The following is a 23,793-nucleotide window of genomic DNA, read 5'->3' as shown; positions in this document are numbered from 1 at the left end:
CTCACTAACTGTTCTCTAGTGATTTCAGATAAATAAACTGGGGGAGTCTTATCAGAGGAGGCTGAGAATCTGCTCTCACACCAGAGGTAAGGCTGTAACTGAGCCTATGCAAAGGCCTTCTTCTGCTAAGAAAACGCATATGCCTCTTCTCTAAGCCTGAGGCCTCTCAAGGGTATATCAAGCGAGTTTATGGTAAGGGACTTAGCAGACCATACTGAGGTACTCTTTAAAAAAATGGTTAGTTCCATCTTCATGAAGGTTATTTTTATTTCAAATTCATCACCATCCTGGACTGCTACCATCTTCTCCTGATCTAGACAAACCTGTATGGTACATGAATCTTTATGACATCAGACTTTGGGATTTCTATGGCCTCATCCACATCCCACAAGGTGAAAAGAAGATGGTTTTCCAGAGAAGCCTTGTCTAATGCGGCTCTATGGTAATGCTGTGTGGCTTGTGCCACATTCTAGCATTTGACCTACTAGACTGATATTTGGATGACATTAGTGAGAGTTTCCCACAAGCTAATGTTTCTTGGGCTTCTTTCCAGCCAAGGAGATTTGCATGATGCTGGACAGGGTTCAGAACTGAGGATCTCGGCCAGGTGCGGTGGTTCATGCCTGTAATCCCAGCATTTTGGGAGGCTGAGGCAAGCAGATCACCTGAGGTTGGGAGTTTGAGACCAGCCTGGCCAACATGGTGAAACTGTGTCTCTACTAAAAATACAAAAATTAGCCAGGTGTGGTAGTGGGTGCCTCCAAGCTACTCAGGAGGTTGAGGCAGGAGAATCCCTTGAACCCGGGAGGTAGAGGTTGTGCCGAGCCGAGATTGCTCCACTGCATTCCAGCCTGGGCAACAGAGCGAAACTCCATCTCAAAAAAAAAAAAAAAAAGAAAAAAAGAAAAACAAAAAAATTGAAGATCTCCTAGGTAACCATCTTTTGGAGTTTGATCACCCCTACTGATATAAATTCTTACTCCACTTTCCATAACAGTCTAGGTAAATTGCTTCTTCAGAAACAGATAGGGATTATCTAGTTCCCCAAGAGTACTAAGGCAGTCCAGGGGCTAATTATTTACCGTCCACCTGATCCTGGCATAGCTTGATCCAGTCTGACCTCATACAGCGGGAGGCCATTTTTTAGGAGGACTCAGTTCTGAGAATCCTTGCTCCTGTGCCTATTTCAGACAGAAACTGATGTCATTGTATAGCAACCACTCCACTTGGAGATGAGAATTGCTTGATATAAGGCTTCATGTGAGACTTGGAGGCACTATATCAGAGTCCTGGCATCCAGTAAGAGTATACAAGAACTACTGCAGCCTAGAACAGCTACTGAAAGCCTGGAAACTTAGCCAGGCCAGATAAGCTAGATGGATTTTTTTTTTTTTCAAGTGCTTTAGGTTGACTATCTCTACTGTTCCAAGGACCTAGAATTAGAGTCACTGATACACTGAAGAATAGTCATAATCTGAGCAAATGGCAGATTACTGGGAAGGGCCTCTGAGATATCCTTCAGCAGGCCAAGACTGACAAAAAAGACACACATTGACCAGCACCTGACAGTGCTGAGAATATATGGGAGGGAAATATGCCAAATAAATACCTACCATAATGGAAATGAGGACCTCTAGCTGGCGCTCTTCAAACTTGACTTCCAGCTACAATTAACTTCCTTTATGCCGGCTGTGCACAGTAGCTCACACCTGTAATCCCAGACTTTGGGAGGCTGAGGCAAGTGGATCACTTGAGGTCAGCAGTTCGAGACCAGCCTGGCCAACATAGTGAAACCCCGTTTCTACTGAAAATTCAAAAATTAGCCGGGCATGGTGGCATGCCTGTAGTCTCAGCTGCTCAGGAGGCTAAGGTAGGAGGATCATTTGAGCCTAGGAGGCGGAGGTTGCAGTGAGCCGAGATTGCACCACTGCACTCTAGCCTGGGCGACAGAGTAAGACTCTGTGTCAAAAAAAACAAAACAAAACTTCCTCTATGCCATTTGGTCTCATCTCTGCCCTGTGTAGTCTGCCATCCACCTTGGACCACAATAGGCTTTCTTTATGTCACCAGAGATAGCACTGCCAGTTCCAGGATTTGGTCCTCCAAAAGGACTATGACTGAAGATGGTGGTAGTAGGAATCTTACTCTCAAGATGTTTTAGCAGGTAAACTCAAGGAAGCCCCAGCTTTCCTTCCTTATGGGGGGATCTGTGGATCATGGATTCTTAATAGCTCCATTTATAGCCAGTGTCTTACTGCTGGTACCCTATAAAAGACTCTCCTATGGCCTTCTCTTTCTTCTGCTACAATAGGCTTAACATTTAGGACTATCACTTGCTTCTTAAATACTCCTTCACTCCAAACATGAATTTTAGTCCTTTTACTTCACACCAGAAGTCTTTATTAGAATCAATTAAGAATATTCATGGAAAGAGATTCATGGGTATTAATTAGCAACCAAGCTATCCTGGTCTATAGCTGATAAAAAGGTATTATTGAAGGTTTTGAAGGAAAACTTGCTGAACTCTATAGATTATTGTAAAACTTTTACAGTAAAACTGTAAAAGACTCCTAATAATTTTTTTCCTCATCAGAAGTCTTATGACAGTATCTCCAATGTCTCAGACATTTATAAGAAAATGACCAGGATCTGTTTCATAGCGTGTAAATTCAACTACAGACTAGTTTTGAAATTTTTTTGTTCTAGGTGCAATAAAAAAAGGTTAAAAAATGTATTAGTCAAGCTTTATCTCTGGAAGGATACTTAGGGGCAGTGGTGTGATAGAAACTCACACTGGCTCACAAGAACCAATTATATACAAGCCTTCTCAAGTCCACATTCCGTGATAACATACTGAATTGATGAATATCACTGAAATTGCCTGGTGAGAGTATTTATACCATGGAAATCAGAAATTGCTACAAATCAGGGCTTCCCCCAACTCCCTCAGAAATGGTTGTTAAACATTTACCAGGTCACCACTGCATATGGATCACTTAGAGTAAACAAACAGCTTCATTAAAAAAAAAAAGATAAGGACTATTAGGCATTTACTCAAGAACTCTCAACTAATTAGGTGAAGTTAGGACTAAAACCCAACACCTTCATCTGCCTTGTCCACTCTTCTTCCTGATATGCAATAAGATACCATTCTAACCCTCTGAATCCAGAATTTAACCATCAGTGACATTAACAAAGCTGTAGTAAACTTACTTTACCACTATAGGCTTCAGTTTCTTTATCTACAACATATGGATTTAGATTTGATTTCTAAAATTTTTTGGCTCTGATGTTTCATAATAATTACACAATTTAAAAGAAATCTGGGCCAGGTACAGTGGCTCATGCCTGTAATCCCAGCATTTTGGGAGGCTGAATTGCTTAAGTCCAGGAGTACAAGCCCAGCCTGGGCAAGAAAAAGTAAAAAAATTAGCCAGGTATGGTGGTGCACACCTGTGGTCCCAGCTACTTGGGAGGCTGAGGTGGGAGGATCACTTGAGCTTAGTGGGTCGAAGCTGCAGTGAGCTATGATGATGCCACTGCACTCTAGCCTGGGCAACAGAGCAAGACCCTGTCTCAAAAAAAAAAAAAAGGCTAATAATGAAAGAAATATAAGGTATATTACTGCTCATTGTGGTTGATTTCAGGAGCCTACAGTGGGTCATTTCACCACATGCTGCCGTTTTTTGGCTAGAGTGACCAGATCTCTGTTCCCAGAGAGGACAACGTTTCCTAGTTCTCAGGGCTTTTATTACTAATAAGGAATAATGTACCTTTTAAACGTTGAAACCAGCTCTTAACTGTTAGGAGATCTTGGTAAATACAGTTTAACTATTTACCTTAGGTGATTAAAACCTGCTATAGACCTTTCCCATATCTCAATAGATAAAAGGTGAGCACCTTTTCCAAAAGTGTCTCAAATCTTGATCCACTCACTTTATTAGCAGTAGAGGGATTTTTTTTTTTTTTTTAGTGGTTAAGCACAGACCACATAGATTAGAATCCAAGCATCATACTTAACTATTTTTGTGACCTTGAGCAAGACATTTAACTACTCAATTTCTCAGTTTCCTCATCTTAAAAAATGAGGATAATAATAGTTAATGTCTCATACTGAGGATCAAATGAGTTAATATATGCATAATGCTTAGAACAGAGTCTGGCATATAATTAAGTACAAGGTAGGTGTTTGCTACTTCTGTTGTTATTATGCAATCACAGTTGACCTGGTCAGTTGCATAAAATTTATTAGGAGGCCATTTAGACATCAGTAAATAAAACAATCTTTTTGTATCTGTTTTTACGGCACTTCACTACTCCCTGTCCCATTACAACCCAGATCCCACACCGTGTCAATAAGAGATAATATGATTTAGGTGTATGTTAATAGCCAGCCAGTCACCACTGCACAAATCTTTGAACTGAACTGATATAAAGTTAATTGAATATAGTTATGTTTAGAGGATTTGTATTTATCAGTTCCTCAATAGCGGTGAGTGAATAAATGAGCTGGTTTTTCTGCTTGTAATCTTTTATCTCTTCTCAGAAAGAATGTTATGAATGGATCAACACATGCTCTTGCCTCCTTTCTAATATCAAAGGCAGAAAAATTACATTATTGACATATGAAGAAATAGAGCAACTACTTGAAGAGGTATTTGCCACATGTTAGCGTTGGTCATTATTCAGATTATTCCTGTTTTTCAGTAGAGAAGGTTCACAGCTTCTTCCAATCAATGTTCTGAATCCTTGTTCATTTACCCTAACATATGAGAATTTTGGTTCTGATCAAGATCTTTGACAGCTCTTCTTCCCGCTAAGGAATAGAATCATCCACTCAGCATTTTGCGTCATGTTTTTAGCAGGTGATTTTATAAAGGAAAGAATGGGTTTCAGGTAGAAGCTCCCTGCCACTTCCTGAGGCATATCCTCAGGTTCATCTGCTTCTGTGCTCACCCTTTTCCCTCCCCTCCAGTCTCAGTCTTTCCATTCAAGGTTATTTCTTCCATCGAGCACTTAATCCCATGTCCAATGTCTTCTCTGTTTTGCCTCTTTAATGTCTTCTCTAATTGTTCCATTTTATCAATCTAAAAGCAATCTAAAACATGGTCATTTCTCCCATCCTAAAAAGGATGTCCCTTGACCTTGTCTCTCTGCTACTTCTTTCTCTCTTTCCATTCCATCATAATCAATTTGTTTAAAACTCTAGAACTACTCTAAGGTCACCAGTGATTCCTTATTGCCAAATCCAAGTATCTTCAATTCTGTATTTAACCTGGCTTCTGTGTAGCATTTGGCTCTCTTAACCATTCATTCCTTTTGCAATGTCCTGGTTTTTCTCCTACTTCTTTATTTCACCCTTGTTTTAGAGTTTCACCCTTTTCTGCCTCTTAAATGTTGATATTCTGTCCTTGGCTTGCTTTCACTTCTCATTTGTACACACTACCTATTACTGTGTTTCCTATGGTTTTAATTGCCACCTGCTTACCGAGAATCTCAAATCAGTGAATATCATGTGCCATCCACAAACTCAACTCTTGTTTGTATTTCAGCCTCTTTGAAGGTGTTCTTCTCCAGTAAATTCTGAAGAAGCTCCCATTGTTATCAGAGTCATACTATACAGGTATGATCTGATGGCCTATATGTCAGTGTCTTGGGTCTGAGAAAGAAGGGGAAGGTTCTATCTACACATTTATGAAACTTTTTTTTTTACATTTAAACACTGAAGAAATATCATCTTTCTAAATTATTCACCTTTAACAAATGTTCATTTTACTGTGCTGTCTAGATCTTGGCAAGAATTATTGTGAAATAACCACCGAATGATTTTATCAACATTATAAATTGTAAATTATAGTATACTTTGAGAAACTTAATGAAATACCACAGACATGATCTCGGTGTATCAGATCTAGGAAAAAATCAAGGAACTATACAGAATCAGAGACGTGAGAGCAGAAGGGAATTTAAAGGCAATTGAATTTAACCTTGCATGAATCTGACAAGTCTTTTATTTTTTATTTTTCCATAGGTTACTGGGGTACAGGTGGTGTTTGGTTACATGAGTAAGTTCTTTAGTGGTGATTTCTGAGATTTTGGTGCACCCATCACTCGAGTAGTACACACTGCACCCTATTTGTAGTCTTTTATCCCTTGCCCCCCTCCCACCCTTCCCCCCAAATCCCCAAAGTCCATTGTATCATTCTTATGCCTTTGCATCCTCATAGCTTAGCTCCCACACATCAGTGAGAACATATGGTGTTTCGTTTTCCATTCTTGAGCTACTTCACTTACAGTAAGAGTCTCCTATAGTCCCAGCTACTCAGGAGGCTGAGGCAGGAGAATCGCTTGAACCCAGGAGGTGGAGGCTGCAGTGAGCCGAGATCACGTCACTGCACTCCAGCCTGGGCGACAGAGTGAGACTCTGTCCCCCACAAAAAAAAAAAGTTTCTCCAGTCTCATCCAGGTCACTGAAAATGCTGTTAATTCATTCCTTTTCATGGCTGAGTAGCATTCCATCATATATATACATATATAATGTGGTAGTGTGTGTGTGTATATATATATATTCCAATCATATACATAATATGATTTTATATATATATACACACACTACCACATATATATGGTATAATATATACATAGTATATGGTATATGGTGTGTGTGTGTGTGTGTGTGTGTGTATATATATATACACCACAGATTTTTATCCACTTGTTGATTGATGGGCATTTGGGTTGGTTCCATGATTTTGCAATTGTGAATTGTGCTGCTATAAACATGCGTGTGCAAGCATCTTTTTCCTATAATGACTTCTTTTCCTCTGGGTAGATACCCAGTAATGAGATTGCTGGATCAAATGGTAATTCTACTTTTAGTTCTTTAAGGAATCTCCACACTGTTTTCCATAGTGGCTCTACTAGTTTACATTCCCTCCTGAAGTGTAGAAGTGTTCCTTGATGACCGCATTCATGGCAACATCTACCGTTTCTTGATTTTTTGATTATGGCCATTCCTGCAGGAGTAAGGTGGTATTGCATTGTCGTTTTGATTTGCATTTCCCTGATCATTAGTGAGGCTGAGCTTTTTTTCATATATTTGTTGGCCATTTGTGTATCTTCTTTTGATAATTGTCTATTCATGTCCTTAGCCCACTTTTTGATGTGATTGTTTGTTTCATTTCTTGCTGATTTGTTGGAGTTTGTTTTAGATTCTGGATATTAGTCCTTTGTCAGATGTAAAGATTGTGAAGATTTTCTCCCACTATGTGCGTTGTCTGTTTACTCTGCTGACTGTTCCTTTTGCTGTGCAAAAGCTCTTTAGTTTAATTAAGCCCCAGCTATTTATCTTTGTTTTATTGCATTTGCTTTTGGGTTCTTGGTCATGAAATCTTTGCCTAAGCCAATGTCTAGAAGGGTTTTTCCAATGTTATGTCTAGAATTTTTATAGTTTCAGGTCTTAGATTTAAGTCCTTAATCCATCTTGAGTTGATTTTTGTATAAGGTGAGAGATGAGGATCCAGTTTCATTCTCCTACATGTGGCTAGCCAATTATCCCAGCACCATTTGTTTAAAAGGGTGTCCTTTCCCCACTTTATGTTTCTGTTTGCTTTGTTGAAGATCAGTTGGCTATAAGTATTTGGATTTATTTCTGGGTTCTCTATTCTGTTCCATTGGTCTATATGCCTGTTTTTATACCAGTACCATGCTGTTTTGGTTACCATGGCCTTATAGTATAGTTTGAAATCAGGTAGTGCGATGCCTTCAGATTTGTTCTTCATGCTTAGTCTTGCTTTGGCTATGTGGGCTCTATTTTGGTTTCATATGAATTTTAGAATTTTTTTTTCTAATTATGTGAAGAATGATAGTGGTGTTCTGATGGGGATTGCATTGAATTTGTAGATTGCTTTTAGCAGTATGGCTATTTTCACAGTATTGATTCTACTCATCCATGAGCTTGGGGTGTGTTTCCATTTGTTTATGTTGTCTATGATTTCTTTCAGCAGTGTTTGTAGTTTTCCTTATAGAGGTCTTTTGCCTCCTTGGTTAGGTATATCTCTAAGTATTTTATTATTTTTGCAGCTGTTGTAAAGGGGTTGAGTTCTTGATTTGACTCTCCGCTTGGTAGCTGTTGGTGTAGAGAAGAGCTACTGATTTGTGTACATTAGTCTTGTATCCGGAAACTTTGCTGAATTCTTTTATCATTTCTAGGAGCTTTCTGGAGAGTCTTTAGGGTTTTCAAGGTAAATGATCATATTGTCAGGAAACAATAACAGTTTGACTTCCTCTTTACCAATTTGGGTGTCCTTTATTTCCTTCTCTTGTCTGATTGCTCTGGCTGGGACTTCCAGTTCTATGTTGAAGAGGAGTGGTGAGAGTGGGTAGGTATCCTTGTCTCATTCCAGTTCTCAGAGAGAATGCTTTCAGCTTTCCCCATCCAATATTATGTTTGCTGTGGATTTGCCATAGATGACTTTTAATACATTGAGTTATGTCCATTGTATGCTGATTTTGCTGAGAGTTTTAATCATAAAGGGATGCTGGATTTTGTTGAATGCTTTTTCTGCATCTATTGAGATGATCATGTGATTTTTGTTTTTAATTCTGTTTATGTGGTGTATCACATTTATTGACTTGTGTATGTTAAACCATCCCTGCATCCCTGCTATGTAACCCACGTGATCATGGTGGATTATCTTTTTGATATGTTGTTGGATTCAGTTAGCGAGTATTTTGTTAAAGATTTTAGTGTCTGTGTTTATCAGGGATGTCAGTCTGTGGTTTTCTTTTTTGGATATGTCCTTTCCTGGTTTTGGTATTAGGGTGATTCTGCCTTCATAGAATGAATTAGGGAAGGTTCCCTTTTTTCTCTATCTTGTGGAATAGTGTCAAAAGGATTGGTATCAATTCTTTGAATGTCTGGTAGAATTCTGCTGTGAATCCTTCTGGTCCTGGACTTTTTTTTTGTTGGTAATTTTTTAATTACCATTTAAATCTTGGTGCTTGCTATTGGTCTGTTCAGGGTATCTAATTCTTTCTGAGTTAAGCTAGGAGTGTTGTATTTTTCCAGGAATTTATCCATCTCTTCTAGGTTTTCTAGTTTATGTGCATAAAGATGTTCTTAGTAGCCTTGAATGATCTTTTGTATTTCAGCGGTGTCAGTTGTAATATATCCAGTTTTGTGTCTTAATTAGGTTATTTGGATTTTTTCTGTTCTTTTCTTGGTTAATCTTGCTAATAGTCTATCAAATTTATTTATCTTTTCCAAGAACTAGCTTTTTGTTTCATTTATCTTTTGTATTTTTTTTTTTGTTTATTTCAATTTCATTTAATTCTGCTCTGATCTTGGTTATTTCCTTTCTTCTGCTGGGTTTGGGTTTGGGTTTGGTTTGTTCTTGTTTCTCTAGTTCCTTGAGGTGTGACCTTAGAATGTCGGTTTGTATTCTTTCCGTCTTTTTGATACAGGCATTTAATGCTATGAACTCTCCTCTTAGCACAGCCTTTGCTGTATCCCAGAGGTTTTGATAGGTAGTGTCATTATTGTTGTTCAGTTCAAAGAATTTTTAATTTCCATCTGAGTTTTGTTTTTGACCAAATGATCATTCAGGAGCAGGTTATTTAACGTCCATGTATTTGCATGGTCTTGAAGGTTCCTTTTGGAGTTGATTTCCAATTTTATTCCACTCTGAGAGAGTGCTTGATATAATTTCAATTTTCTTAAATTTATTGAGGCTCATCTAGTGGCCTATCACATGGTCTATCTTGGAGAAGGTTCTGTGCACTGTTGAATAGAATGTGTATTCTGTGGTTGTTGGAGAAAATGTTTTGTATATATCTGCTAAGTCCATTTGTTCCAAGGTATAGTTTAAATCCATTGTTTCTTGACTTTTTGTGTTGATGTCCTGTCTAGTGCTGTCAGTGGAGTATTGAAGTCCCCCACTGTTATGTATTGCTGTCTATCTCATTTCTTAGGTCTGTTAGTAATTGTTTTACAAATTTGGGAGCACCAGTGTTAGGTGCATATATGTTTAGGATTGTGATATTTTCTTGTTGGACAAGGCCTTTACCATTATATAATGTCCCTCTTTGTCTCTTTAACTGCTGTTGCTTTAAAGTTTGTTTTGTCTGATATAAGAATAGCTACCCCTGCTCGCTTTTGGTGTCCGTTTGCATGAAATGCTTTTTCCAACCTTTTTATTTCAGTTTATGTAGTCCTTATGTGTTAGGTGAGTATCCTGAAGGGAGCAGATGGTTGGTGAGTTCTTATCCATTCTGCAGTTTTGTATCTTTTAGGTAGAGCATTTAAGCCATTTACATTCAATGTTACTATTGAGATGTGAGATACCATTCCATTCATCGTGCTATTTGTTGACTTTGTACCTTGGTTTTTTGTTTTTTATTTTTGCTTTTTAAATTTTCATTTTTTTTGTTTTATAAGTCCTGTGTGATTTATGCTTTAAAGAGCTTCTGTTTTGATGTGTTTCCAGGATTAGAGCTCTTTTTAGCAGTTCTTGGTAGTGGTGGCTTGGTAGTGGCGAATTCTCTCAGCATTTGTTTGTCTGGAAAAGACTATATCTTTCCTTCATATATGATGCTTAGTTTCGCTGGATACAAAATTCTTGGCTGATAATTGTTTTGTTTGAGGAGGCTGAAGATAGGGCCCCAATCCCTTCCAGCTTGTAGGGTGTCTGCTGAGAAAACTGCTGTTAATCTGATAGGTTTTCCTTTATAGGGTACCTGATGCTTTTGTCTCACAGATGTTAAGATTCTTTTCTTCGTCTTAACTTTAGATAACCTGATGACAACGTGCCTAGGTGATGATCTTTTTGCGATGAATTTCCCAGGTGTTCTTTGTGCTTCTTGTATTTGGATGTCTAGATCTCTAGCGAGGCCAGGGAAGTTTTCCTCAATTATTCCCCCAAATATGTTTTCCAAACTTTTAGATTTCTCTTCTTCCTCAGGAACATCAATTATTCTTTTTTTTAATCCACAAAAAATTATAATGTAAGTTAAAGTACAAATGAGGGTTCATTTTTTTTACTCATCATATTGGCAAAAGTTAAGAAATTGCAAGATGCAGTCATGCACTGCATAAGGATGTTTTAGTTAACAACAGACTGCAGATAAGATAGCAGTCCCATAAGATTATAAGACTGTATTTTTACTATACCTTTTCTATGTTAAGATACACAGATACAAACCATTGTGTTACAGTTGCCTACAGTATTCAGTGTAGTACATGCTGTACAGGTTTATAGCCTGGGAGCAAAAGGTTATATCATATAGCCAAGGTGTGTGTGGTGGGCTATACCCTCCATTTGTGTAAGTACACTATGAGGAACATCAATTATTCTTAGGTTTGGTCATTTAACATAATCCCAGACTTCTTGGAGGCTCTGTTCATATTTTCTTTTTCTTTTTTCTTTGTCTTTGTTGGATTGGGTTAATTCGAAGACCTGGTCTTCGAGCTCTGAATTTCTTTCTTCTACTTGTTCAATTCTATTGCTGAGACTTTCCAGAGCATTTTGCAGTTCTGTAAGTGTGCCCAATTTCCCTGATGTTTTGATTGCTTTTTCTTTATGCCATCTATTTCCTTGAATATTTCTCCCTTTGCTTCTTGTATCATTTTTTTGGATTTCCTTGCATTGGGCTTCGCCTTTCTCTGGTGCCTCCCTGATTAGCTTAATAACTAACATCCTGAATTCTTTTTCATGTAAATCAGGGATTTCTTCTTGGTTTGGAACCATTGCTGGTGAGCTAGTGTGATTTTCTGGGGGTGTTAAAGAGCCTTGTTTTGTCATAGTACCAGAGTTGGTTTTCTAGTTCCTTCTTATTTGGGTAGGCTCTGTCAGAGGGAAGGTATAGGGCTGAAGTCTTTTGTTCAGATTCTTTTGTCCCATGGGGTTTTCCCTTGATGTAATACTCTCCCCCTTTTCCTATGGACGTGGCTTCCTATGAGCTGAACTGTAGTAATTGTTATCTCTCTTCTTGGTCTAGCCACCCAGCAAGCCTACCTGGTTCTGGGCTGGTGCTGGGGGTTATCTGCACAGAGTCCTGTGATGTGAACCGTCTATGGCTCCCTCAGCCGTGGATACCAGCACCTGTTCTAGTGGAGGTGGCAGCGGGGGTGAAACAGTTCGTGAGGGTTCTTAGCTTTGGTGGTTTAATGTTCTGTTTTTGTGCTGCTTGGTCTCCTGCCGGGAGGTGGCACTTTCCAAAGAGCATCAGCTGTGATAGTATGGAGAGGAACTGGTGGTGGGCAGAGCCCCAGAACTCCCAAGAGTATATTTCTTCATATACCCTACCCACCCTTTGTCTTCAGCTACCAGGTCGGGGCAGGGCTAGGCGTGTCTGAACTCAGATTCTTCTTGGGCAGGTCTTGCTGTGGCTGCTGTGGGGAATGGGGGTGAGTTTCCCAGGTCAGTGGAGTTATGTACCTAGGAGGATTATGGCTGCCTCTGCTGAGTCATGCGGGTTGTCAGGGAAGTGGGGGAAAGCAGGCAGTCACAGACCTCACCTGGTCTCCACACAATCTGAAGGGCTGGTCTTACTCCCACCATGCCCCTACTAACAGCCCTAAGGCTGTTTCCAGGCAGTGGGCAAGCAGGACTTGAGAACTTGTCCCATGCTACCTGCCTCCCAGCTGCAAAAGAAAAGAGTTTTGGTTGTTCTTCCCCCTGTGGAGTCTGTACATTGGATTCATGCCCTCCCCTGAGTTCTAGCAGGAGGCACCTCGCCCGATTCAAATTGTTACAAAGTTCAGCTGGAGACTTCCTTCTCCCTGTGGCGTTTTCCCTTGTGCCTCTGGCTGCCCTCCCGAAGGATCCCTGTGGTGCCAGGCAGGAATGGCCTGCTTGGGGACCCTGCAAACTCCCAGAGCCTTTCCTGCTGCTTCCTCTACCCCTGTATTTTGCTCGGCTCTCTAAATTGACTCAGCTCCAGGTAAGGTTGGAAACTTCTCCTGCAAACCAGACCTTCAGTTTCCCCAGTGGGGGTGTGTTTGGGAGTGGAGGGTCTCCCTTTCCCACTTTCGCAGTTTGGGCACTCACAGTATTTTGGGTGTCTCCCAGGTCCTGCAGGAGCAGTCCACTGCCTTCAGAGGGTCTTTGGGTCCTCTCGGGATTCCTGCTTTGTTCTTGCAGTCATTCTGGAGCTAAAATTTCTCACGTGAGCCTCCACACACTGCTCTGTCCATCTGAGTTGGAGCTACAATCTAGTCCTACTTCCCATCCACCAGGATGATCTTCTCTTTTATCTGATGATGAGTCTTAATATAACATCCATACTTGATCATTATGCTTAAGTTTGAATATCTGAAGTGACAGAGAACTACTTTCAGAAAGACTCCATTCATTTTTGGTGAGCACTGAGTATTAGAACATTAATTCTTTCTATTGAACTAAATGTAATATGTCTCCTCATAGCTTTAGCTTTTTCTGCGAACTGGTCCTAGTTCAGTCTTTTGTGGTTAATATGAACAGGGCTGATTTGTCTTCCATATTATAATATTTCCAACATTTAAAAACAACTGTATTCAACCTAAGTCTATTTTTTGATTTTCTATTCTTTTCTATTGATCTGTCTATTAGTGGGTCATTACCACAATATTTTAATTATTGAGGCTTTATGATACATTTTCTTTTTTCTTTTTTTTTTTTGACTTTTAAGTTCGGGGTACATGTGCAGGTTTGTCACAAAGGTAAACTTGTGTCATGGAGGTTTGTCGTACAGATTATTTCATCACCTAGGTATTGAGCCTAGTACCCATTAGTTGTTTTTCTTGATCCTCTCCCTCTGTCCATCCTCCACCATCCGAAAGGCCCCAGTATGTATTGTTCCCCTTTGTGTGTCCATGTGGTCTCATCATTTAGGTCCCACTTAACAGGGAAAACATAGTATTTGGTTTTCTCTTCCTGTGTTAGTTTGCTAAGAATAATGGCCTCTAGCTCCATCCATGTCCCTGCAAATGATATGATCTCGTTCTTTTTTATGGCTGCATAGTATTCCACGGTGTATATGTACTGCATTTTCTTTATCTAGTCTATCATTGATGGATATTTAGGTTAGTTCCATGTCATTGCTATTGTGTATAGTGCTGCAATGAACATATGCATGCATGTGTCTTTATCATAGAATGATTTATATTCCTTCAGGTATATACTTAGTAATGGGATTGCTGGGTCAAATGGTATTTCTGTCTTTAGATCTTTGAAGAATCACCACGCTGTCTTCCACCATGGCTGAACTAATTTACACTCCCACCACAGTGTATAAGTGATCCTTTCTCTCCACAACCTTGCCAGCATCTGTTATTTTTTGACTTTATAATAGTTGCCATTCTGACTGGTGTTAGATGGTAGCTCATTATGGTTTTGATTTGTATTTCTCTAATGATCAGTGATGTTGAGCTTTTTCTCATATGATTATTGGCCACATTTATGTCTTTTCAAAACTGTCTGTTCATGTCCTTTGCCCACTTTTTTATGGGGTTGTTTTTTGCTTGTAAATTTGTTTAAGTTCCTCATAGATGTTGGATATTAGACCTTTGTCGGATACATAGTTTGCAAAAATTTTCTCCCATTCTGTAGGTTGTCTGTTTACTCTATGGATAGTTTCTTTTACTGTCCAGAAGCTCTTTAGTTTAATTAGATATGCCATTTGTCAATTTTTGCTTCTGTTGCAATTGTTTTTGGCGTCTTCATTGTGAAATCTTTTCCCGTTTCTATGTCCAGAATGGTATTGCCAAGGTTGTCTTCCAGGGTTTTTATAGTTTTGGGTTTTACATTTAAGCCTTTAATCCCATCTTCAGTTAATTTTTGTATATGGCATAAGGAAGGGTTCCAGTTTCAGTTTTCTCCATATGGCTATCCAGTTATCCCAGCACCATTTATTGAATAGGGAATTCTTTCCCTATTGCTTGTTTTTGTCAGCTTTGTTGAAGATCAGATGGTTTGTCAGTGTGAAGTCTTATTTCTGGGTTCTCCATTTTGTTCCATTGGTGTATGTGTCTGTTCTTGTATTATACCATGCTGTTTTGGTTACTGTAGCCCTGTGCTATACTTTGAAGTTGGGTAGTGTGATGCTTTCGGCTTTGTTCTTTTTCTTAGGATTGCCTCGCTATTCAGGCTTCTTCTTGATTCCTTATGAATTTTAAAATAGCTTTTTTTCTAGTTCTGTGAAGAATGTCAATGGTAGTTTGATAGGAATAGCATTGAATCTATAAATTGCCCTTGCCAGTATGGCCATTTTAACGATATTGATTCCTCCTTTTTATGAGTATGGAATGTTTTTCCATTTGTGTCATCTGTGATTTATTTGAGCAGTGGTTTGTAGTTCTCCTTTTAGAGATCTTTCACCTTCCTAGTTAGCTGTATTCCTAAGGTATTTTATTCTTTTTCTGGCAATTGTGAATGGGAGTTCATTTGTGATTTGGCTCTCGGCTTGACTATTGTTAATGTGTAGGGATGCTAGTGATTTTTGCATGCTGATTTTGTATACTGAGACTTTGCTGAAGTTGTTTATCAGCTTAAGAAGCTTTTGGGCTGAGACAATGGGGTTTTCTAGATATAGGATCATGTCATCTGCAAACAGGGATAGTTTGACTTTCTTATGATACATTTTCATATCTGGTAGGACCAGCCCTCATCACTGATCTTTTTCAGGCATTTCATTGCTATTCTTGCTTACTTATTCTTCTTTTTATTTATTTATTTATTTTTTAGAGACAGGGTCTTGATGTTGCCTCGGCTGGTCTCAAACTCCTGGGCTTAAGTGATCCTCCTGCCTCAGCCTCCAGAATAGCTGGGACTATGGCATGCACCACTGCACCTGGCTATTTTTCTATATAACTTTATAAGCTAGTTCTTAAAAATAAGATTTTTTAAAACTAGCATAATATTAAATTTATATATTAACTTAGAGTAGACATGTTTATGATGCTGAATTGTATTATCCAATAATATGGAATATAGGATGTCTACTTTTATGCCTTTAAATCATATCTTATTTGTTTGCTTATTTTGTACGTTTCTTATTAGGTTTATGCCTGAATATTTTATTTTTTGCTATTTTAAATGAGACATTCTTTTCCATTATATCTTCTAACTAGTAACTGTATATATATATACAGTTATATATATATACAGCATATTTATATATATTATATATATACAGACTATATATATATAATCAATTTCTGTATTATAATTTAATTTAATTTTGTTTTATTTTTTGAGATTGGATCATACTCTGTTACCCAGGCTGGAGTTCAGCGGTCCAGTTATGGTTCACTGCAGCCTTGACTTCCTGTGCTCAAGAAGTCCTCCCACCTCAGCCTCTGGAGTATGTGGGATTATAGGTGCGTGGCACCATGCCTGGCTAATTTTTAATTTCGCAGAGACAGGGTCTTGCTATGTTGCCTAGGCTGGCTTGAATTCCTGGGCTCAAGTGATCCTCCTGCCTCAGCCTCCCAAAGTGCTGGGCTTACAGATGTTCACCACCATTCCTATTTTAATTTTATATGCTGTGACTTTACTAAATTCTCTTACTGTATTTCTCTCTCCTCCTCCTGCTGCTCTTCCTCTTACTGTTTTTAGTAGTTTTTCAGTGGATTCTTTGGGGTTTTCTAGATACTTAATCAAATCACCTACAAATAGGGATAGTTTTACCTCTTTCTTTTCAATTCTGATACTTCTAGTTGCTTTTTCTTGTTTAATTATATTGAATAATTCTTCTAATTCAATATTAAATAGTAGTGGAGATAACAAGCATCCTTTTCTTGTTTCTGACTTTAGCAGGAATGCCTTTAGTGATTTACCTTTAAGAAATATGCTGGCATTGGAGCTGATTTATAATTTAATTTATTTGTTCTTTCTTCAAAAGTCTCAGATATCCACCTTGGGTCATTTTTCTTCTACCTTAACCTGTAGAATTTTCTTTAGTGAAGATCTCCTGGTGGCAAACTCAGTTTTTGTTTGTCTGAAAATGCCTTTATTTCACCCTCATTCTTACATTTTTTTTTTTTTTTTTTTTTTTGCCGGGTTTGCTATTGATTCTGGGATGGTATTCTTTTCTCTCAGCACATCGTTATTATTTTTACTGTTTTCTGGATTTTGTTGTTATTGAACTGACCATTGAGAATCCAGCTGTCAGTTCCTTTGAAGTGAATTCATCTCTTCTCTCTATTTTTAAGGTCGTCTTTTTGTCTTTGCTCTGATTAATGTGGAGATGGATTTTCTTTTCTTTTAAATTTTGCTTGGGATTCTCTTGATTTCCTGAATCTTTAATTTGGTATCTTTTGTTAGATCTGGAAAATTCTCAGTCATCTATTCAAATATTGCCTCTACTGCATTTGCTCTCTTCTTTCCTTCTAGAACTCTAAATGAATGTGTGTTGGAATCAATCCCCCATGTCTCTTAACCTTCTTTCATATTCTCTCTCTATTTCTCTGCATTGCATCCTGAATAATTTTTCTGGCTTACTATCCAGTTCACTAATTTGCCCTCCAATTGAATTTCATCTGCCATTAAACCTTTCTGTTGAGTTTTTAAATTAAATTGCTGAGGTCCTATTTGATTCTTTTTCAAGTCTCCTCATTTTTGTAATCTTTCTGTCTTTGCTCATATTTTCAATCTCTTATTTCTTTAAATAGGTTAAGTATAACTTTTGTAGTCTGTTTGATAATTCTAATATATGATATATCTGTATAAGAATGTTTATTACAGCATAGTATAATAGCAAAATACTAGAAACAATATGAATGTTGATCAGTAGGAGATTAGTTAAATACAACATGGTACATTGAAATAATGGAATTCTGTGCAGATAAAGTAGATGTTTAAGTAGTTAAATAAATATAATCCATGATATATTATTGAGAAAAGCAGATTATAGAATATAAGATATATTATCTCATTTATATTAAAATGTTTATAGATGCAAAAAGCAGTCTAGCAGAATATTCAGCAAATGATAAAAATTGTTAACTCTGAGAGTTAAGATTCTTAATTCCTCTGTAGTGTTCAAATATTTTATAGCAAGAATGTTATCAAGAAAAAAAGTATTTTCATTTTGTAAAAATATCCTAATTTTTTAGTCACATTGTGACTATTTTTCTATACTATACACATATTTCTATAGCATAATTTAACATTGCTATAAAGTATTTTGTTATATGGCTTACACCATAATTTATTTGTGCATTTTCCTATTGTGGGCATTGAGCTTATTGCTAGCTTTTGCTTTTATAAATATTGCTGCTGTAAACACCCAGAGGATGTTTTTAAATCTATATGAGTAGACTCCTTTGAGGTGTTCAATACTGATGACTCCTTCTTTCTTCTCTTTTGGCTTTCCTCGTGGCCTCTCATACTTCAGAGGCTACTTCTGGCTGCCTTTTCAGGCTCCTCTTTCTTCCCTAGCATTTTATTTTTTTCAGAGGTTTGAAAATCTATTATTGTTTTCCTTGAGTATAGGCTTTTGATTTCATCTGATTTTTTTTTTTTTTGAGGCAGCAATTTCCTATTTATTTATTTTAATTGACAAATAAAAATTGTATATATTTATTGTGTACAACATGATGTTTTGAAGTATGTGTACAATGTGGAGTGGCCAAATTATTTTTCTAAAAATAACAGCTTTATTGAGACACAATTCATGTAATATGTACAATTCAGTAATAGTTTGTGGTATATTCACAAAGTTGTACAGTGATAATCACTATTGAATTCCAGAACATTTTAATCATTCCCAAAAAGAAAATCCATACTGATTAGCAGTCACTCAAATTTCCCCTTTCTTCTCAGGCCCTGGAAACACTACACAGTTTCTGGCTCTATGGATTTGCCTATTCTGGACATGTCATGTAAATGGAATTATATAATATGTGGCCTTTTGTGCTTATTTCCCTTAGCATAGTGTTTTCGGAGGTCAGCCACATTGTTGCCTGCATCAGAACATCATTCCTTTTTTTTCCCCAATAGGTTTTTGGGGAACAGGTCATAGTTGGTTACATGAGTAAGTTCTTTAGTGATAATTTCTCAGATTTTGGTGCACCCATTACCCAAGCAGTGTACACTGTACGCAATGTGTAGTCTTTTATCCCTCCTCACCTCCCACCTTTTCCCCTGAATCCCCGAAGTCCATTGTATCACTCTTATGGCTTTGCATCCTCATAGCTTAGCTCCCACTTATGAGTGAGAACATACAATATTTGGTTTTCCATTCCTGAGTTACTTTACTTAGAATAACGGTCTCCAAATGCCATTATTTCATTCCTTTTTATGGCTGAGTGGTATTCCATGGTGTATATATACCACATTTTCTTTATTCACTCATTGATTGATGGGCATTTGGGCTGGTTCCATATTTTTGCAATTGTGAATTGTGCTGCTATAAACATGCATGTAAAATTATCTTTTTCATATAATGACTGCTTTTTCTCTGGGTAGATACCCAGGAGTGGGATTGCTGGATCAAATGGTAGATCTACTTTTAGTTCTTTAAGGAATCGCTACACTGTTTTCCATAGATCCCTAGCATTTTATGTAACTGGGTTACTGTCTAATTCTCTGGCTACTTCACAAGTTTGCCTTTAGGATATAATTTACTTTCTTGGCTTTAATTAAAGGCAGATGACTGTCAGATCTCTATTTTTAGCCCAAATTCTTCCATCTTAAACTCCAGATCCATATATTCACCTTCTTGCTGGGTATTTTCACTTGGGTATCTCAGTGGTACCTCCAACTCTCACAGCCTAATCTGAACTCATCTCTCTCTCCAAACCTATTTATCCAATTTTGTTCATTGTCTCTGTGAATGGCATTGTCATCTCTCTAGTGGTCTAAACTGTAAACCAAGTGTCATTCAAGATGCACATTTTCTCTAACCATCCCATGTCCATCCAGTCAATCACTAGGACTTGCCTCTTAAATATCTCTTGAATCCTCCTTTTCCTTCTCTTCATTCCCGCAACCACTGTTTTGTTCATACTCCTTTTCTCTTCCTCTGCTTCCCTTTCTTCCTCTTCTTTAAAGCTATTCTCCTGTTGCTAGAATGATTGTTTTGAAATGCAAAGCAAACCAACCAATTTATTAGAGCCTCATTGCCTTCAGGATAAGATCCAATCATCTCCCTGGCTTGACAGTCTAGCCCTTTCTCTCTGATTGCACTCCTATTCATTTGTCTCCCAGTTTTTGTCCTATTGAACTATGCTCTCTCAGATCCAATCATGTGCATGGAACATCCTCTGCCCAGAGCTGCTTCTTTTCCTTCCCCATCCTTCAAGAAAAAAACTCAAACATTATCTCCTTCAGGAAACCTTCCTAACCAACTCCCTCTTTTACCCAGTCCACTACCTGGTCTAAATTAGGTGCTCCTACTATGTGAATGTATGCATTCATTGTATTTTCTTGTCCGTGAAATTATAAGTTTCTTAAGGACAGGGACTATTGTTATCAACCTTTGTATCCTTGTCACTAGCACAGTACCCAGCTGCAGGATTAGTGCTCATTAAATATTTTGAACAAATAATTGCTAATATTTATATACACCCTTTAATCATAATATTGGTTCATCTCACAGGAGGCTGTAAAAGAATTCATTGAGCCTGAAATAGACGAGTCTTTTAAAGAAGATGAAGAAGAAAGTAAGGAGGATAGGAAACTTCAGGAGGAAAATAAAGAGAGAGCAGAAGAAGTAAGATTATTTGGTATTTGTTTTTCCTCCTACATACATACATACATACATACATACATACATATATTTTAGAGACAGGGTCCTGCTCTGTCACCCAGGTTGGAGTGCTGTGGTATCATCATAGCTCACTGTAACCTCGAACTCTGGGGCTCAAATGATCCTCCTGCCTCAGCCTCTTGAGTAGCTAGGACTACAGGCATGCACCACCATGCCTAGCTAATTTAAAAAAATTTTTTTATAGAGATGGGATCTTGCTATGCCCAGGCTGGACTTGAACTGGTCTCAAGCGATCCTCTTACCTCAGCCTCCTAAAGTGCTGGGATTACAGATATGAGCCACCATGCTTGGACCATATATATATATGTCTGTGTATATGTGTGTGTGTGTGTATATATATATATATATATATATATATATGTATGTATGTGTATATATATATACACAGACATATATAGTGGGGGGAAAATTATAGACACACACAGACAGTGGAGAATAGAAGTAGGTGGTCTGGAGTGAACTCCAGTTTCCTTCTTTTCCTCATATAGATTTAGCCAAACCTGCAGAAATATTTATCTTTGTCACTTTATTTTCAGAGGAAGGGAATGTTCCTTTTCCCTTCTAAATCCAGCCATTTCCCATTAGCCTCATTTATACTTATATTCCTATTAACTACAAAATCTACCTCTCACTCTGGTGCTATTTTTTTAGCCCTTCATTGCCACATTTTTTCAGATAACACTTTAAAACTCCATATTTCTACTTCTTCAGCTCCCATTCTGAGCTGCCTTTTGCCCTCCTCCCAGGCCCATCACCAGACCTCTCCTCTCTTTACCCCGTCTCAACCCCCGCAGGGGCATTTGTAGTAATAAAAACCCTTCCCGGGACATTTGTAATAATAATAATACGATGATTACCAAAAATTGAGTGCCTATCATGAGTGATATACTTTGCACATATTATCTCTTATCTATGCAACACAACTTCAAGGTTTATATTATTGCCCCCATTTTACAGATAAGAAAACTGAAGCTCAGAGAGGTTGACTGATTTACTCAAAATCATATAGCTGTAAGTGGCAGAACCAATATTCAAACCCAGTTAAGTCTGGCACAAGACCCCTTGCTAATTCTTAGATTGACTACTACTGCCTTTGGCTTCCTAGAACTCATGATTGCCTAACACTCTCTACAATGTCTTGATTTACTTCTTTGATATATTTCTTCTCTGTATATAGTTTAAGTGTTGGCATGACTCCAGACTCTGAAATAGGTCTTCTACTCACTGCACAGGCAGGACAACAGAACAAAAATATTATATAACACCCAAGCCTATTTCAATCAGCATTTTCTGTTTTATTTCTGGTAAAGTGCTTGGTATGTAGAAGGCACAGAATAAATGGAAATTGTCAGAGGTGTCTTAACCAGAGTGACTCCATCTTGAATAAAGTCCAGATAAAGCAAAACCTACTGGGTTACTTTCCCAGGAAATTGGACACTCTTAGTCACAAGATGTTTATGGTTGAGGAAACGAGTTAATGGAAAAAGGCATTCTCAGTTTAAAAATGGGTTTCACTTTAAAGATAATGGTACTGTTACAGGAAAGGGGTCATGATTCAGAGCCCAGGAGAGGATTCTTGGATCTTGCACAAGAAAGAATTCAGAGCGAGTTTGCAGTCCAAAGTGAAAGCAAGTTTATTAAGAAAGTAAAAGAATAAAAGAACAGCTACTCCATAGACAGAGTAGCCTTAAGGGCTGCTGGTTGCCCATTTTCTTGATGATATGCTGAACAAGGGGTGTATTATTCATGCCTCCCCTTTTTAGACCATATAGGGTAACTTCCTGACATTGCCATGGCATTTGTAAACTGTCATGGCGCTGATGGGAGTATAGCAGTGAGGACAACCAGAGGTCACTCTTGTGGCCATTGTGGTTTTGGTGGGTTTTGACTGGCTTCTTTACTGCAACCTGTTTTATCAGCAAGGTCTTTATGACCTGTATTTTGTGCTGACCTTTTGTCTCATCCTATGACTTAGAATGCCTTAACCATCTGAGGAGGCAGCCCAGTGGGTTTTAGCCTCATTGTACCCAGCTACTCTTTAAGATGGAGTTTTTCTGGTTCATACGTCTCTGACAGTATACTCATAAATTATTGCTGAAGTCAACAGTTACACTAGAGAATAATAATACTAATAGCCTGTCACAAGCTGATCACCAGCCTTTATAATAAAGTACACTATTCTTAGTGTTAATATCCTATATAAGCAAGCATTATGTTTATGTTAAGGGCATTTCTCCTCTTGCTTTCTGAGGATACCCAACTCTGTAATAGAGTAATTTCTAGTAAACTGCTTTTACTTTACTATACTCTGAGACTCACCCTGAATTTTATCCTGTGTGAGATCAAAGAACCTGCTCTTGCGGTCTGGGATAAGACTCCTTTTCTGGTAACAAAACCATTACTACTACTACTACTGCTATTACTACTACCACCTGTAGACTTAGTTGAGCCCCTTTCCTCTCTATTTTACAAGCACCTGTTCAGGCTTTAAATATCACTTTCTCTGTTAATAATTCCTGAAGTACCTAGGAAGAAGGCATGACCCTTTTCTGGGTGTGCACAGCCCTTGGAGCACACTTTTATGCTAACAGTAATCATGTTATACCATAATTATTCATTTTATTATCTATCTCTCCTATAGTACTGTCAGTTCCTGGAAGCTGGAAGAAATCCTCTTTGTTTTTCCCATAGTTATATCCCCTTGTCCACACTCCCCATCCTACCAGTTTTTCACAGCGTTTGCTATGTGAAAGTCTTCAAAAATTCTTGTTGTATGATTAAAGGAAATGGAAAATGTAAGCTTCCAACATGGTGCCAGGAAACTTGCTACCGTGCCAGGAAACTTGCTGGGGTGCTACACCAGCTTGCTAACAGGTCCGCATGTTTCTGTGTTCTAGCAACCTTCAACATCTACAGAGAAGGAAAAACTCATTCGATTCATTGGAGAAGATGAAAATGTTCATTCCAAACCTCTATTTGAAACAGATGTGTTGTCTTCCTGGGTATGTATCTGAAACCCAGCTAGGGAATTCAACACTATTT

At 38.1% G+C, this 23,793-nt stretch overlaps 1 protein-coding gene across 5 annotated transcripts in view; it reads left to right on the top strand.

Annotated features, from left to right (window-relative positions):
• AXDND1 (axonemal dynein light chain domain containing 1) overlaps nt 1–23,793 on the top strand; it is a 189,802-nt gene that overhangs the window by 139,773 nt on the left and 26,236 nt on the right. For 3 of the 5 annotated variants that reach the window (XM_055111042.2, XM_055111040.2, XM_055111043.2), the window contains exons 21-23: nt 4,547–4,654; nt 20,581–20,694; nt 23,649–23,753. In XM_055111042.2, coding sequence (XP_054967017.2) covers nt 4,547–4,654; nt 20,581–20,694; nt 23,649–23,753 — 327 coding nt within the window. The remainder of the gene's footprint in view (nt 1–4,546; nt 4,655–20,580; nt 20,695–23,648; nt 23,754–23,793) is intronic. The other 2 variants (XM_055111047.2, XM_055111046.2) reach the window with 1 other exon arrangement.

Source organism: Pan paniscus, chromosome 1, assembly GCF_029289425.2.
Source record: "Pan paniscus chromosome 1, NHGRI_mPanPan1-v2.0_pri, whole genome shotgun sequence".
Classification (NCBI taxonomy): Eukaryota; Metazoa; Chordata; class Mammalia; order Primates; family Hominidae; genus Pan; species Pan paniscus.
Note: the sequence above shows the minus strand (reverse complement) of the source record. Positions and strands in the feature narration are given on the sequence as shown.